The sequence below is a fragment of the Parambassis ranga genome, chromosome 2 (assembly GCF_900634625.1).
Source record: "Parambassis ranga chromosome 2, fParRan2.1, whole genome shotgun sequence".
Taxonomy (NCBI): Eukaryota; Metazoa; Chordata; class Actinopteri; family Ambassidae; genus Parambassis; species Parambassis ranga.
This window is the reverse complement of record NC_041023.1, coordinates 26,234,417-26,252,227: the sequence shown is the minus strand read 5'-3', so window position 1 is coordinate 26,252,227 and position 17,811 is coordinate 26,234,417. Positions and strand designations below refer to the sequence as shown.

The 17,811-nt window shown below is 41.7% G+C and overlaps 3 protein-coding genes across 4 annotated transcripts; all 3 read right to left on the bottom strand.

The window, feature by feature from the left end:
- Positions 1-523: 523 nt before the first annotated feature.
- Positions 524-5,802, bottom strand: LOC114451652 (ankyrin repeat and SOCS box protein 13-like). The gene is made up of 6 exons (XM_028430438.1): positions 5,659-5,802; positions 4,829-5,016; positions 4,586-4,742; positions 4,362-4,496; positions 3,780-3,971; positions 524-3,518 (listed from the first exon to the last, which is right to left on the bottom strand). The coding sequence occupies exons 1-6, from the start codon at positions 5,699-5,701 to the stop codon at positions 3,391-3,393; spliced, it is 843 nt and encodes a 280-aa protein (XP_028286239.1). The 5' UTR covers positions 5,702-5,802; the 3' UTR covers positions 524-3,390.
- Positions 5,803-5,928: 126 nt separating this feature from the next.
- On the bottom strand, positions 5,929-8,016 carry asb13a.1 (ankyrin repeat and SOCS box containing 13a, tandem duplicate 1). 2 transcript variants are annotated; one of them, XM_028399167.1, is made up of 6 exons: positions 7,913-8,016; positions 7,191-7,378; positions 6,782-6,938; positions 6,571-6,696; positions 6,302-6,493; positions 5,929-6,213 (listed from the first exon to the last, which is right to left on the bottom strand). In XM_028399167.1, exons 1-6 carry the CDS (start codon positions 7,953-7,955, stop codon positions 6,056-6,058), a joined length of 864 nt encoding a protein of 287 aa, XP_028254968.1. In that variant the 5' UTR covers positions 7,956-8,016; the 3' UTR covers positions 5,929-6,055. The 2 variants fall into 2 exon arrangements, with proteins under 2 accessions (XP_028254968.1, XP_028254967.1); XM_028399166.1 differs by having other exon boundaries at positions 5,932-6,213; positions 6,571-6,705.
- Positions 8,017-9,193: 1,177 nt separating this feature from the next.
- On the bottom strand, positions 9,194-17,716 carry gdi2 (GDP dissociation inhibitor 2). Its single transcript, XM_028399606.1, has 10 exons — positions 17,553-17,716; positions 11,924-12,031; positions 11,605-11,704; positions 11,320-11,454; positions 11,042-11,240; positions 10,830-10,961; positions 10,380-10,479; positions 9,987-10,158; positions 9,616-9,815; positions 9,194-9,416 (listed from the first exon to the last, which is right to left on the bottom strand). Exons 1-10 carry the CDS (start codon positions 17,595-17,597, stop codon positions 9,264-9,266), a joined length of 1,344 nt encoding a protein of 447 aa, XP_028255407.1. The 5' UTR covers positions 17,598-17,716; the 3' UTR covers positions 9,194-9,263.
- Between the last annotated feature and the right edge of the window lie 95 nt (positions 17,717-17,811).

Sequence of the window (17,811 nt, the reverse complement as noted above, 5' to 3'; positions counted from 1 at the left end):
TCCAGATCTGTGTTTATCTCTGATTCTCAAACAAAGCCTCCCACTTCCTGTCTGCTTAGCACCTCAGACCTACAATCTATTCTTCCAGTCTGCTTTCCTCTTTTACTGCCAAGATGAAATCCCCCTCCTGCCCTGTTTAAAATATCTGTTTGTCAGATGAGGGATTTATTAGTGTCCAGTGACCAGCTACAGGAGCTGCTTTGTCTTTGGGCCTGAACACATGCTGTGGACACAGCAGTTGTTGGTCCTATGTGTGTTTGAGTTCCAGCTGATTTCTTTATCTATGGCACAACCTAGTGGGAAATGAATGGAACTTTTTTCACTGCTCAGAAGTTGCTAGATGTCTCATTATACATGTTTTACACTTACCAAGATACATAAACAGTTTAAATTGACCATTACTGTAAGAGGCATAAAAGCTCCCAGGCAGAATAATCAATATTATAGAAGAGTATTTTGTCTTTATACGAAATACCGCTCAGAAAAACATGTTTAATATTCATCAAAGTTAGCTTAAAGATTATAATTTTGGAGGCTTTTATTACTCATAGTCATGCAGTTTAGCATTTCTTATGTTAGCAATGTAACAACTGAAACACATTCAATAAATAATGAGCAGAATGAAAATACCGGTAATAGATACTAAATGAGCAGATAAATGTACAACAAAACCAATGCGGGACATGACGGCCTGTATGTATGTGTCATATTAACAGGTTGGCTTGAATGTTTCCATGTTAATTATTGTTTTTATTCAAACGTAGATACAGGAAATGTGCTAACCACACACTGCTGATAGGTCGTCTCTCATGATGTTTACATGTGTAGGTTTACACATACAGTAATCGTGTCCTTTGTATGAATCCATATTCTCACAAAACTATAAGCAGTACAAGTTATTCAATAACTCAACATATTTATCATAGTCAGATCAACACCGCTGTACACTTTAATAAGATAAGTATTTTTTGTAGGAGGATAAGTCCTCAGTGTTTTAGCACCTCAAACATCATCAGTGTGTTGTGAACATGAAAGCAGATCAGACCTAATGTTTTAATAACTCACAGCACTGCCAAGGCTGTTTAATCTGACCGACCAGGAGGAAGGCTTCACAACTGCTGTTCAACATTCCTATTAAGGAGCATTTCTCATCTTAGATAACTGGACATTCAGCCCTCCTCTTCTCTTTTTCCAGTCCCTCCCGAGGACTTAAAGTGCTGTGAACCCAGGCTTGTTTTGCACAGGTTATTTTAAGCCTGTCTGTATCGGGGTCAGCCATATTAAACAATCACAAGTGCTTCAACATTATTTACAGGCTGGGATTATAATGACTGCATTTTTTAGCATGAATAAAAGTCCAAATATCTCGTTAATGTGATGGAAATTTCTAGGAATGGCATGTTTATGCAGCGCAGCAGACATGGCCAACATCGTGCACCCTGGGCACATTCAGGGCCAGAGCCAACTGAGAGGAGTCAAACTGAGATATGTGGATGAAAGTATGAATTATTGGATTTGAATGCTCGATAAAGATCTGTCAGACAAACAGTAAACACACAGGTGCAGCTGACAGATGTGCTCTTTTAAGCTCTGCTGGCTAGCTGTGCCCACTGGCAGCCTCAGATAGAAAAAGAAAAATTAAACACCCAACAATCCTGAGAGCTGATGTCATTTAACTGCACGTGAACAGTGGTTTATGGCTTTATATGAAAGGGGGAAAATAGGGTCAAGAGAAAAAATATTAAGACAGAGAGTTGAGCTTTTTGTGAACACAGTACTTAACTTTTAAAAGACAGGCAGTTTTGGTAAAATCTGATAAATAATTAAAGTAATCTCTGTACTGTGCGTCAAATACGTGTTATTTGCTATGGTTTCTCAACCGCATTTATACCTTCTGTGTCTGTGATTGTGCGAGAATCTACAAAGGTGTGTGTGTATAAACTCTGTCATCAGAAGGTGAACCTGAGCCTCTGCATAGATGTCCACATACCCAACAACGTCTGTTCACCTCACTTGCAAGGGCGCAAAATGCCAAAAAACCAAAACAAGCACTGACTGTAAAGAAAGAGTCAAGCGTCTACTGCAGCCAGCATGTGCACAGTTTGTCTATATTTTTGCATTTTAGAAAAGTTATACAAAATATGACTGAAATGTATAACTTTTTTGAAATACATTTATCTGGATTTGTTTGTTATTGTTTAGTCTCTGTGTTCAACTAAACCTACCATTGAAATTATAGACTGATCATTTCTTTGTTTGGTCAGGTTCACATTCACAGCTCTTCAGCTTCGCTAATGTTTCTGCACATTCACTGTGTCTTACTTCACGGGCTGCACTCTTCAATGATTGCGGCCCACAGAGGTGTGTCCCTTATAGACTGGTGAATGTGTGGCTCTTCCTGTTTATCACGACACTGCTCTTGCTGCCTAGCAACCAGCAGTTGATATTAACATCCAGAAGTTTATTCTCTGGCCATTAGAGTTCAGTTTGTGGAGTCAGTCTGTATTCTGTGGTAAATGGAATCCATCCATCACTGTGCTTTGAGTCCTGGGATATGTTAAGCTGCAAAGGATCCACCTGACACATCCTTCCTTACCAGGGAAAACAAAGGACACTATTGTCAGCCACGCTTCGAGGAGCCGAGAAGCAGGCTTCTCAAAATGTAGCCCCTGAACTAGCACACAGCAAATGTTGTCATCAGACTAAGACAAGGAAGCACATAACCTACTGGATAAACCCATATGTGCTGGAGAGAAGAAGCCAGATCAGAGCTGATGTGTGCCATTCTGTGTCCTACATTGTGGAACAGAGGGCGTGTGTACAGCCTGGTTCAGCCAGCAGGGATGTAACAAGTTATGAAACCTCTAAAACAGGTCACCAAAGCAATCAAAAGAAATTTGTGGAATTTATAAACATCTTCATGCTAAAAATATCAAGACCTGCCTGCCGGAGCTGCCCGGGTCGTGTAAGACCTCCTCTCCCTGAGCTCTGTGACATCCTCTCCAGTTAAAACAAATACCAATGCACTGTATTAATAGAAGCAGCCCTCTCCTGTTATACCCCTTGTGTTTATATTTACCTACATGGCAAACACTAAAATGCTATTTAAGACTTTTTATAGCTGCACTTTATAGTTACATTTAAATGTTGGTGACACCACCACAAATGAATAACCTAGCTAAAAAAGGAGCATGTTTAGCAGCCCTAGCAGTGCTGCGTGGCTGCCTTTCCAGAGAAAGCTTCTGTTTGAGTTTCCATCCTAACTTCTGATAAGTATTTCCTGTTAATGAAACGTGATGACTTTGTGCTTGTGTAAAGCAGTGGCACCTTTGCAGTGAATTGTGCAGCAGAGCAGCTCTGTGAGTCTCCAGCTCTTCCTGCGGCCGACACTCACTGATAGCAGAGGTAGCTGATGATGAGTTTTGGCACGTCCAGCTGACCTATGACGTTCAGCGCACTGGTGCCTAGTGTCTTCCTCACCGTCAGCCTGCTGAGCTGCTGCAGACTCATGGGAGTAGCTACAGACAGAGGAAAAGAGAGAAAAGACATTCGATTCTATGAAAAGCTCTGGATGAAAGAGGTCTAAATTATCACCCTGTCATCCAGTTATAGTGACTAACAGAGATCTCCAGCTGTACAGTATATAATGGTCAACAACAGGTGTCCCTGGCTGAGACGTCCTAGAGGTGAAAATTGATCCTTGCATGCCATCTGCTGGTGCTGCATTGACACTGTTACACAGCTCTGTTTACTATTTCAATGTAGGTCTGAATACTGACTCTCATAAAGCTGTAGGCAGGCTGCAGAGGGAGAACCCGGTGTGGTATAGTCCACAGGCTTCCGGTCGTGCTGATCTCTGGCATAGATATTGGCCCCAAACTCCAACAGAATCTCAATCATCTCCACTCGCATGTTTTTAGCAGCATGGTGGAGAGGAGTCTCGTGCAGCCTGGCGGCATTCACTTTAGCACCTGAAAAGAAGAGGAGTTCTGAGTTTCTTAATTAGGTCATCACATAGTCTGAGACAACAATGGGAGTGATGTACAAGGACAAAATGAAATTCTTCTGCAGTTAGCACAGAGGCATAAAAGGTCCAGCTAAGAAACAAGTCATGGTGGCTCAATTAAAACAAGTGCACCACTCAGGAAATTAAATGAAGAAAGTGAAAATCACAAAGTCAGCCATACTGAATACATCTGAACATTGCTTGTAAAATGGTCATTGGCATCTGGTATAAGCAAACACCAGCTAGCATGGAATCAAACCCCCTCTTACTACACAAAGATTTAAAACAATGAACAAACTTACAATAGCCAAATTAAGTTTGCTCTATTCCCTGATCCTGGTTCACTGACACTCACCTGCATTGAGGAGCACTTTAACACAGTGTGTGTGCTCATTAGCACAGGCAACATGCAGGGGGGTCCCATAGTACAAATCATACGCCTCAAGACAGGCACCCATTCTAATCAGCAGCTCCACACACTCTGAGTTACCTGGAACAAAATCCCAGACGTATTATTATTATTGAGTTTATTCCATAAAACTGAGCAACAGGCATGAGAACCTTGAACTGTCCACTCACCTCCCATGCAGGCCTCATGCAGGGGTGAGGCGGTGCGTGAGGTGAGGGCAGGGTTGGCCTTGGCACCGTGCTCCAGCAAGAGCCTGACGCACTCCAAACTACCAGCAGAACAGGCGTCACACAGTGGGGTGCTGCCGTCCACATTTCTTGCATCCACCTGAGGTGCATTATGTAAGATAGGATCATATATTCACTTGAATCTTTCACAATTTCCTGCATTCAGTTTCTGTCTCCCTGGTTCACCTGTGCTCCTGCGTCCAGCAACAGCTGCACACACTGGACCTGTCCATGCAGGCAGGCTTCGTGCAGAGGTGTGATGGAGTCCACAGCCACCACATTGACTGAAGCTCCACTCTGGATTAAGTGCCGCAGCTGGGACGTCTGGCCAAGGGACGCTGCCTTGTGCACCTCCGTCCTCTCTGCCCAGCAGCCTAGTATTGGAGCAGCAGACCCAACAGTGACTACCCTTATATATACACATATATATATACATATATATGTGTATATATATATATGTTTACATTGTATTTTTACTTCACATTTACAGACTAATTACTACACTTTAAAACTAGTGTAAGTCCTGCATTCAAAAGGACTTGCAACAATGTGTTATTATCAGCATAAAACAAGTAAACATTGTACTTTTTACGTCATTTTCAGTGGACAGGGAGAGAACTAAAATATAATCTGAAACATAATATGCAACTTAAGCTGCTAGTAAAATGCAGCATAATACGTCATACATCATATAATACAGTACAGTATAAGAACAAAATGGCAAAACACTCGTAGAAAAAAAGTACACCTGTTTAAATGTACCCACATTCCATCAATGGCGGCACACACGTATAAACGTGTATGCCTTATTGTTTACAGCGTCACCATATGTTCTCATTGTCCCCTCATAACGTTTTACTCTTGTCAAGAGCGTGAGCACACACACCTTGTAATAACATGTATGAGAAACAACCAGCTAGCAAGTGAGCCCAGCTAGCTGTCTTATCCACATGCCGACGTTAAAGTGGGTCAACATTTGGAAAACAGGGTCCATGTTGCTTTTACTTCACACTCACCGATGTCTCCAAAGAAATACGGTTGAGAATGTTCAATTTCCATCCTGTGTCTTCTCTCCCCCTGCAGATTGAGCAACGTTAACACAGAAGCAGCGGTACCCGACTTGTTTGTAAACAGCCGCGTCCTCGCCGAAGCCGACAGGAGTCACGTGACATACCTGGAACTCGAAGCGCATGTCGGGACTTGTAGTTTTTAACCAACACAAAGCACTTCATGATTTGAGCAGAATATTTATTCAGCTTTTAAATAATAACAAACTGCATTAATATATTATAATAAACTCTTATGTCACAGCGACATATAAGACATATATTTTAGAAATATTATGGAAAATATGTTTAAACATTTAAGAAAACGTTTTCCATTTTGGATATTCAATTTAAAATGAAAGGCTGTTCATGTGTCACTCAGTAGTGATGTGGGATGGTCACAGTACTGGAGATAGCTGTGGATGCGGTGGGATAAGTCCAGCTGACCTATGACCTCTAAAGCTCTCGTACCCAGCATCTTCCTCACAGCAATTCGGCAAAGCTGCTGCAGGCTCAAAGGATTACCTGTCAAGAGCAGGTTTCATTAGGTAACAACTCAAAAGCAAAATAGAAATATTTTATGACTGCAATTTTGGAGAGTGCAAACATTTACTTTCATAAAACCTGAGGCAGGTGTAAGAGGCGGATGCAGGGGTGGTGTAGTCCACAGGCTTTCTTCCCAGATTGTCGCTGGCGTACACATTGGCTCCAAACTCCACCAACAGCTCAATCATTTCCGCCATGTGAACCCGAGCTGCATGGTGCAATGCTGTCTCATGGAACTTTACCGAATTCACATTAGCACCTGCATGAAGTGGAGATTTGAGGCCAATTGATATGACAGCTTTCACATTTTGTCTGATCTGATGTTGTCTTACCGACCAGCACTTAGCAGCTCCTTGACACAATCCACATTTCCTTTAGCACATGCTATGTGAAGAGGAGGACCAAAGTGGACATCAAAAGCCTCCAACTTTGCACCACTGGCTATCATCAACCTCACAATCTCTGCATTACCTAAGAGACATGTAAAGTTTTCATTCAGAGTGAAGACATGTGATGGTGTATGGTTGATTGGATTTTGTGTGTTTACCTTGTATGCAGGCCTCATGGAGTGGTGAGGCCGTAAGAGCTGTGAGGGATGGGTTGACTTTGGCTCTGTACTCCAACAGCAGCTTGGCACATTCCAGGCTACCAGAAGCACAGGCATTACAAAGAGGAGTGCTGCCATGGATGGTCCGTACATCCACCTGGAGGAGCCAAAGGACGGTTTCACATTAATCCTCCAATTTGTTGTGTCTAAATGGAACATCACCTAGTTTCAGGTTGTCAAAGAGGTGTAAAGTGAAACTCGAATGAATACTGCAGGTTGCTTCACAACCACAATGCTAATATTTATTCTGTATTACAGTATATAGTATCGCTTTGGGTCTGTGTTTTATTTGCCCACCTATTATTTCATGTCTACACAAAGTCTGGTCCCCCATGAAGAGCAATCTCACCTGGGCCCCAGCCTCCAGCAGTAGTCTGGCACAGTTTGGGTGAGCCTGAATGCAGGCTTCATGGAGCGGAGTGATGTTATCCACTGTCACCATGTTGACAGACGCTCCACTTTCTATCAGCTGTTTCAGCTGTAGAGCTCTGCCATGGGACGCCGCCTCATGCAGGGCAGTCCTGTCAGCCCAGAAACCTTACACACATCCACACAGTTAAAAGACTTTCCCCACTTTTCCATGACAGAAAAAAAGAAGTGAATGATGTTTTCTATGACATCCCTCAGGGAGGGCACAGTTCACAACAGCCTTTTTGTATGCATTTTTATTTACAAATAGATTTTTGCTTTTTACGTTACTATTTTAGCTTAGGTTTTAATGACTGTACACTATCTATCTAGCTATCAGTGTATTACTAGTGGTTGTATTAGGTAACTATATTAGCTAGCTACTTAGGAACATCTAAGATTACTTAGCATTCCTAAGGCGTTTGTGTTGCAAAGAACTTTTGTTGACAATAGTCGCATTCAACCTTCTATTAACTCGCTTATTGCGTTAAATTAAAGGCAAATATTAAACAGACGACATACAACACCGGCATTTCTACGGTGAGTACGAATTAATACGCTGATAAGCAACAAAAGATACAACATTAGTTACTCCACACCTTCTTAGCGTCTAGCTAACATTTGTTGGTATGCTATCACTTTGCTAAAGCTAACGGTGCTCACCAATATCGCAAAGAAATGAACGGCGGGCCGCCGTCACCTCCATGTTCGACTGGTACAAACACTTGAGCACTACGCTACTGACACAGCTAAAGCAGCTGGCTCGAAATATTACAGCCAATGTCGTAAGCAGGCACACGGAATTCTGGGATTAGTAGTCAAGAAGTGGAGCGTTTCCTGTGCCCGGGTATATAAGGTCTACAAACAAAACAAAGACACAAACGTCAAGCTTAAAATGACTTAATAAAACTACCTTTCGTCTCATGTGACCCCCTTTGATGACAATAAATGAATAGATAAACAAAGCTTCAGATTTTGACTTTTTTTTACTTTGCAGTACAGAAATCATTTGAGCCCAAGATTTTGTTGTTGCCGTTTAAAACAGTAGATCTCACAGGGCTCTCATCAATTCAATACTGCTGCAGTACACATTTGGTCCTTCTTAAGCAATTACAGTGAACCACACTTGCCACAATCTGCTGTTAATGCTTGGGTCTTCCATCATTTTGCATAATACAGGAACTAGTATATCTCCTCTGATGTGTTAAAATTATATCTCAAGCTGTTGAAAACAGGTTCAGGTAGTTTATGCTGTGCCACAGTTAATCCTGCGACTTTCTTACAGTATACTGGCTGGCTGTAGAAATTAGACAACATTGAGGGGGTAAAAAAATGCACAATATCGAGCCCACACACCACAATACCACTGTTTTACAAAATGTGACCACACAATATGACGGCTGAGGTGCTGCCTCGTGAGGCTGTCTGCTGTTTCTATTCCTAAACATAGTCAAGATGCCCACAGCTGGGAGGACCATTCTGCTCACCTCACACCTTTTAATAAAGACGCACAAAGCCAAGCCACTTCTTACTCAACCTGACATGAAAAAATACCTGCAAAGAATATAATATCATATGTGCAGATATTATACATTGTCCAAAATGTTTTTACACAGTGACAGAAAAACTGGAGCCCACACCCCCCTCTCCTACGTCCCCCTGTAAGATACTATGGGATCTGAATTTTCATTTGATTTGGCATCTTTGGACTACATATCATCCTAACATGAAGAATCAGAAGAATGTATGCTGATGTTTATTAGGCATGACCAGTTTAGTGCAACATTCACCTGAAGGTGATCTGCAAAAGCATAGCTCCCTCCCTGAACCCTATCCAACAATACTATATATCTCTCTATATATCATCAACTTCTTCAGTGGGCAAGCGTTATACTTGGGATAATCAGCCAGTCCACTGGTGTGTACATATTTGTGTAGATTTTCTATTTTTTGTAATATTTCGGTTGTCGGCAGCTGTGTCTTTGATATTCAGGAGTGTGCAGATGCATGGCCTCTACTCTGCAGCATCGCCAAAGACGTCCTGCCTTCCACGCTCCATCTCAGCAAAGTCAAAGTCTGCGCCCACCATCCTCTTGTAGATGTCTTTGATGTCATCGCAAGTGGTCTCAAAATGAGTCGTGGCATCATAGGAACGGGAAGTGAAGATCTAGAGGGGAGAAAAAGTTTAACTCTGCTGCTCAGTTATTTTCTTTATTTTTTCCCCATCACATTTTAGTAAGACTCCACCACAAAGTTCAGAGCAGATAAAGTAATGGTTACTAGGCTAAAGTATCAGGATACCTCATTCTTATGTTCACATATTAAAATGACAAATAGGATTATTATGCAACACCCTCTGGTCTTACCTGGCTCTCAGTCCCCGAGTCAGTGGGTATGTACTGATCACTAACACTGACAAACTTCTGCTCGATGGGTTCCAGAAGGTCCAGGGCTGGCTTGATCTCCTTTTCAGGGTCTTGTGTCTCCACTGTAGTGCTGGCGATGGCAATATATTTACCTTTTCCTGCCACACTGTGAGCAAAGGAGATCATACAAACGTAGATGTCTGGAGAGAGAGGTCACAGAAGATTTCATGAATTAATAGGCCTGTAGTTTCAGACACATTAGTAAAAGACGCCAGTGGATTATACAGCTGCATTTTCACAGCTAGTGCAAAGTCTGCCATTTGTAATCACTAGCTGATTAGACTTCTTCTACTTCCCCACATGCGGCTCACCGTGCTTCCTGTTGACTTGATTCTGGGGGATGATGATCTGGCAGGAGTTGTTATCTGAAGTGTTGGCGATGGGATGGCTCAAGATGCAGATGACTCTGATCACCTGACCCACTTTGGTGACACGATCCATAACATAGCTGGGGTCACAGATCAGCTGCTTGCACCGTGCAATCTAGTTTTCAAACAGCCAAGGAGTCAAGGGATATGTTTAAGTCACGAAGAGTGGAATTTAATGATGTGCTATTGCCTTAATGAGGTCAACCGATTAATCAGGCCAACTATTGTCTTAGCACTAGACAACATCTATAACACTAAAAAATTAAGTGAGCTTTTCACTCACTAAATGGAAGCTAGAAAGGTTAGCTTACAAAGCACTAAATCCAGTCTCCTTACCTCCCCCTCAGATTTTACTCCCACAACCTTGCCGTTCTCCATCACAATCTCCTCTATGGGCTTGTTCAACATGTACGTCCCACCATAGATAGCGCTCAGTCTGGAATGAAATCACAGTGTGGTGCATTCAAAACCAGGAACAACTTTACACATGATACCTTCGCAAGCACATCTATTACAGTGGGATTACAGAAACAGTCAAAATGAAATGTTTACATTTTTAGTTTGCAAATTAATGAGTACTGAAGTTTCATTAAAACTACATAAATACTGTTTAAAAGTGTCAACTTGTCTTTGTTGTGCATTCCTAATCTTCACACTATTCTTGTGTTTTATCATAGTATGGCATTCTATGAAGTCATCTTCTAAACGTTTTTGTAAATAAGTTTATGCTTTAATACACAAACACGAGAAAAATGTTACTATGGATAACAAAGAAGAGTCCCATACCTGGCAAAGCCTTGTGGCAGCTCTCCCAGGCCATACAGTGGGTACAGGTATGGGCTCTTGCCGTATCTGGCCAAAGACTCGCTGTAAAGCTTTATCCTGTGTATCGTTTGAATGCAGGGCTGATCCAGGTAACTGAGGGGAGACAAGACAATTTAAGGCTTCAATAAAAAAAGAAAGATTTAATTTGTCAAACAACACTAAAGAGAACTGACTCATCTGTGCGGTAGAGTGCGAGGGAATGGCCAGTGAAGTCGATGACCTCCTGGCCCAGACTAAACTTCTGGAAAATAGCCCTCATAGTTGTCTTGTTGGGGTCGACTCCTTCCTGGGTTTTTGGGTCGTTCTCATCAAAGTTGGCAACGAAGATGAGGAACTTCCTGAAGCGCCGTTTTTCAAACAGCCCCATCAGACCTTTGGGAGAGTTTGGACCCTGAGTGAACTCATGTCACAAGATTTCCACCAAAAAGGTCCACAAATTTACAAGACTTACTGGAGGCTAGAGCTTCAGTCTCAGTGGAGGGGACTTTATAGATTTTGCCACCCTTGTACACATAACTGCCTTCCACCACTTTGAAGTCCAGGTAGCGAGTCACCTGTGTGATTAGCAGCATGCGCACCAGTTGACCTGGAAGAAAGAGACAACACCTGTGACTCCTGCTGGGATGCCAATCAACACTTTGTGGGAGGCAAGAAGGATCATGACATTTTAGTATGTCAAAGTGTCAGCTTAAAATAGTTAAAGCTGTAGGACAGTCAAGGTGTGAATTAAAGATACCATTGGCCATGAGGAATTTAGGGATGAGGTCCACATTCCAGTCCCGGCCTTTTCCCATTGACTCAGGAGGGTTCCCAGGAAGGTTGAAGCGCTTGTAGAGCTGAAGAAGAGTGTGAGCATTTGCACTGGTGTTACTTTGGTAAATGATGCTTTGTGCCATGACATATGTTCACAAAAAAGTTTCATTTAAGCTTGAGCTAAAACTTGAACTTGTAAAGTTTATCCATGCTAAAAACAAGAAAACTTTATCTAAGATTCAAAGTATCACATTCTCAGCTGTTGTATGCTGTCAAACCATAAAGGTCAAAGATTGACTTACGTCCTCGAGAGGTGTGATGGAGGCACTCTCAGCTCCGTAGTAAGAGTTGCGGTCCATGTGCAGAACCTTCTTCCCCTTCACTGACATGATTCCTGACAGAATGCATTCCTATTGGGAGAAGACAGACAAAAATCAACATGTGCTGTTACAGATCTTTGAGGATTCCTCTGCCCTCTGTTTGTAGTAATATGCAGTCTGATAACCTGTGATTATATGAAAAATAAGAATATTTTACTGATGCTCGCCTGGGATGGCTATGATTGATCCGTGGGGACTTTTTGTTTGCCTTTTCCCAGCATGCTGAGCCAGCTGGACCGGGACCAACTGCTCCAGCTAATAATGGACAACAACGCTTACACCAATATGGATAATTACATCATTACTGGTCATGTTTTCAGAATTTATGGTGTTGGCTCCGCACTTTGGCTTACGTGGGATCAACAAAGGGATCTCTGAACACTAGAACAGTAAAGTTTTAAATGCTTTCTAAGGGTCTTTAAATGCATTGTGTGTAGGATGTAGCTGCATCTGAAATTTTTACCAAATCTTTCACGTGCTACCAGCTGACAAAATAAATCTGGCTGATCTGTGCAGAGAAGACTGAAAAACTATGGCTCTAAAAATACATAATAGCTAAAAATCTATAAACATAGGATACACTGACCTACACAGAAGATTCAGTTGTGCTACATTGTGACTATTTCAATGTTGATCCTGTGTCAACAGCATAAACCAACAGGTCATATGTTCACTGGAGGTTATAATACAGAACACACCACATATACAGACTCACTATACTCACATACACAAGCAAAGCTGCTTAAAGTGTGGCTTTGCGTTGTGAACATTTTTGAAATACTTGTACTGTATTGCTTCCTTGTATCACTGATGTTTAGTTGATAAAAATAGTGCTACATTTGGCAATTCAAAATTTAGATTGGACTCTTGTCTTGTCTGTAAGTGCCTTCTTATTGATCTAAATGCACAATCAGGTTTCACGCGCATCAATTTAAGCATAATATCTGACGTGCCTGTGTGAAACTGTGAGGATGATTGTAGCTTTCAAGTTTCATGATGATGTGGGAAAATGTGCATGTTTTCCAGAGTATGGAATTCTCACACACCAAAGGCCTTAATACGATTATAGCAGCTGGTCTGTAGGTGCAAGCAGATGCTGTGTGCCTCATGTGACTGTACTCTAAAATGAGCTTTACAAATGAATGAAAGTCACATTCAGGTGGTGAGAGGTATTTTGTTTCTCACATGATATAACACAACAATGCATCATGATTCCTAGTGGGTGACATCACCTGTGGGTGATAGCTGACACAGGAAGTGGTGGTGTTAGTGTTTCTCTTTAATATTGAAATTTAGTGTGACTTGCCCAAGGCCAAAAGTACATGAAAGCTCGCTGTTCTTAACACTGGACCATTGGAAAAAATATATATATATATATATATAAATATAAATACATGCTGAAAGGTGCCTACATCCAACACAGTCCTTTCTCCTTAACCAAACAATGCTGTAAACTGAAGACAATCGCTGTTCAGCTTAAAACAACTCAAGTACATTTTCAGAAAAGCTGCACTCTTCTCTATAACATCAGATCAACATTCATAATGTATGCAAGGTCTTCCTAGTTCTGACAGATGCTAAGACAACAAATCTCTTGGCTGATCTTTTTCTCAGACATCTCGTCATCAAACAGACAAGTTCAGCATACACTGTGTCGGATCATGTCATTCATAACTTGTAGGACTCATCGCTCACCGCTGGGAAGATTCAGAAAATGCATACATTATGTCTCACCTCAAATCTTTTAGAAGTACATTTCCCTTAACTATGTGAGGTATCAGAGAAATCTTTAAAACAAGTTACCATGTTGCTGCAGTTCAAAATCCAGGAGCAGACAACCCTTTGTGAAAGCGTTTATTCCATCAGATGCAGCCAGAAGGGCTGCTGATCTGTTGGTCATCATGAATCATCACAGTTGGAACACCCCCTTGTGCATGTGATGGATCTGCACATCTTCTCTACTAGAAAACACATGTAGAGATATACCAACACCCTAAATCAGAGGTGGGCAATACAGAAAAAAATCTAACCACCACCTCCTCATGTGTATATTTGTGCACTTGATAAAGCACCCAGCGTATGGTCTCTGGCAGTATCTGTCCTACCGGACTAATGGGTCATATATTGCCATGTGTAAGCTTTGGTGTGTTTTGAACTCATGATAAGAGGACATCAGGCAACACTCACCACCCCCCCCCCCTCTTGTACTCTCTGCTCTTTACCACTCATATGCTCGGCCATTGCACTCTTCAGACCCTTCTCTTTAATTCCAATTTAATTCAAAACAATTCAGGTATCTTCTTCTCCATTGCTATCGCCCAAGTTTTCTTTAATATTATTGTATCTTATCTCTCTGCCAATGTGCAAAAACTTTAAAATAGTGTTCTAGCCTGAAGGTGAGCAAACACAACATCAGGGGTGACAGTGTATGAAAAACACTAAATCATATTTAGATAAGTGATTTCCTAAAATATCACATCCTAGAGTGAAATCAGATCATGTCCTTGCAATTCCACTGGCTATAAGGACATACCGCAAAGATACAGATAAATCTTTGGGTCAGATTGTGCAGTTCTGATGTGTCAGGGACGCACAACTGAAGCCGAGCCACTGCCACCTACATAAAACCAGGCTTTGCTGGAGAGCTGGAGGCAGCCTAGTCATCACTACCTCAGCCAGATCGTAGAGTCCATGCTGACATAGGAGAAAACAAATTAATCCACTGTACAGGGAGGCAGAAAGTGTAGCCAATGTTTCCCTTTGGGGATGACCCAAAGTCCAAGTTAAAGTTTTAACACATAAAAAGTCAGCGAGTGGGAAGTTCAACACAGAAGGCTCTGCAAAGATAAGATCACATGACAAAACGTCACAATCACTGCAAGATTTTACTGCAGTAAACACACTAAACTGTTGCAAGTCACAAGCTGAACTTTAATTTACTAAACTTAAATGAGGGGTAACATAACTTGAATAAGACTAAGTTTTGATTTTTATTATCATTTGCAGATCCTTAAGTCTCAACCATTCCAACCATTTGTGTAGAGACAGACAAAATAGAGGGATCAGGTCGTAGGAAATATGTTGCAATTCAAAATGGATTAGGATGACAGATTATAACATCAACCATCCAAAGGTCCAACTACAATATTTTTATGATGAAGTGCCAAGGATTAGGGTGGATATTAAAGTTTTGTCAATATCCGACACGGCAATATTGTCCAACTAATTGTGGATACTTACTACAACTGACATAATACATGCGCCATCATGTAGTTTCATGTAGGATACTACAGGGCATCAGGATCACAGTAAAAATGTATTGTGATTTAGGGCCAATGTGGATACTTCATTTTGAAGCTATTGTTGATAAGCCATACCACAGTGCATACCTAGCAGGGATGCAAGAGGCTCTGCTGCTAATGGCAATGAGGCAGCTCCTAGCTCTGATGCAAAGGTTACAGATCCACATCCATTAGCAAAGTCTCAGTGTTGACTTTCTTTTTTCAATTATAGCGTGAGTGAAGGTAAGCTTTGTGTCCATTTCCTTTTTTCTGGCACCACTTCCTCCTTTTGTCAGCACAAACAGAGGCAGCTGTATACCACTTACGCAGAGAATGCTATAGTATTGTGAAGAGATTTAGCGACTGCTTTGTATTTACTTTAGGACATTATTAGTAGAATTACTACTAATTACTAATTAATCCCAGCTACCACCAGATAGTTTGCATCAGTCAAAAGACCAATGAAAAGCTTCACTGTGTACTTGTCTCGCCTGAGGACTAAAAGCTGCTTACCAACAGTATCATAATGTGTGCCAGACAGCACTTAGGTACAGTTTGATCATTGTGCCAAGCCACTCCCCATATGTGTCATTAGTAGTGGACAGATGGGAAACCCTGCCCCCACCTCCAGCCATTTACCCATCAAAAGTGCATGGAGGGTTACAAAGAAAGGCATCTCATCTCTGCTCAAAACTTATATAAAATATCAAACTAAATGTTGATGTTTTTCCTATTAAACATAAAACCCACATAATGCACACATAATCAGTGGGATTTCTGAACAGCATAGTCTAATGTTGCTCCATATACTGGGTGGAGACAGCTCAGTTATTAGTAGTACCCATGTGTAGCAGAAAAGAGGGAGATGGCAGATACACAAAAATGAAGTCACTGACTTGTATGAGGAAGCGCAAACACGTGAAACTACACTGCCTTCTCAGTCCGCAGGTCTGTTTGGGTGGCTGGAGACCAGCTCTCGCTTAACTGGCCCTGCAGAGTATTTGCAGTGTACTTTCAGTTCCTCTGAGTTGGTGGAACCACACCCTAAAGTGAGCTAAAGTAGCACCCTTCCTACCAAATTTAAACCAGCCCTGTCAATGTGGCTTTGCGAAGCCAAGCATAACTCAACGATTTCAGTCTACCTACAATACAATTTAACAGTAAACTAACAAAGTTACTATGCAACACTAGCATTTGGGTTGTAGGCTGATATACAGTTAAGAGCTGAGCAGAACACTGAACTAAATTCAGTGTCTCAGAGCTGACAGGAAGCTGCACATTGACCTGCAATGAAGTTCTACAGTCATCACGGGATTTCTGTGGCAAGCCAAGCAATGAAAAACTGACAGCGAGTCAGGAGGCCGGTCAAAAAGTATACTATTCTCCACGAGGCTTTGGCATGGTTAATGCTGACAAAGATAGTTTCCTGGTAAACAAAACCTACACATCCGAGAATAGCTCATAAACTGCAACCTCATTTATATGTGCTTAGATTTTACTGGGCCTAGAGTACAAGTTCGACCTCAACTTTACAGCCAAGTGTGTGACTGACAAATCAGCACACAGTCAGTGTATTTTCCCCACCAAAGATATCATTGTTTAACATTAAAAGCTTGCACAGCTAAGATTAGTTAGTGGAGGACTTTGTCGAGTCTACCGCACACACACAGGCGCTAAACGGAAACTTTAACAAAACTCGACTTTGTTTGCGTTTCAACTACTTTCATGAGAATATGGACACCATTATTTACAAAGACACCAGACTAGAATAAACTCAATATCTTAGTTATAAAGCACCGCAGGGATTGGTTCCTATCCTTGACAACTCACCACACTCAGAATCAGGCTATTAGCTTAATGTAGGTCGGCTAACATTAGCGACTTATGTTCCGTGTTATAATCTTGACAGTGTGCGAGCGAACAATAAACTTCCAAAATAACCGGTTAAATAAATGTGCTAATTGCACTTGCATATAACTATTGACCAACAGCAACAGCCTGTGTGTTCAAACATATCTAAGTTACCAACTGATATTGTTAATATTTTTCGGTGGCGGATAGCTCAGTGCTAACAGTCAGCGTTAGCCCTTTCCTTTACAGTTTCCATTACCTAACATGTAGTCGCCAACAGTTTGTTAGCGGCTAAGCTAGCTACTTAGCGTTAGCACCGCTTATTAGGCCCAGTTATCTCAAAGCCATACTGTCAAGCGCTAACTGCGTTGGTAACAGGTTGCAAATCACTCCCATGCTACGCTTCGCGTCTCTCTCACCGTGAGTCCGGTGCCCAGGACGATAACGTCGTATTCTTCATTCATTTTTCCAAATCTTTACTCTTCAGCTCCAGAGTATCGGGAACGAAGAAAATGGAGATCTGCGGGGCTGGAAATGAGAAGGGGCTGCGGTTCAGCGTCAGGCGCCTCAAGGGGCGGGACTTCTCTGCTTGTCAATCAAACTTAGTGAGGGAAGAAAAGGCGTAAATGTCTCATCGACTTTGCTGCTTCTACAGAGGAAATAGTGCATCTACTTCAG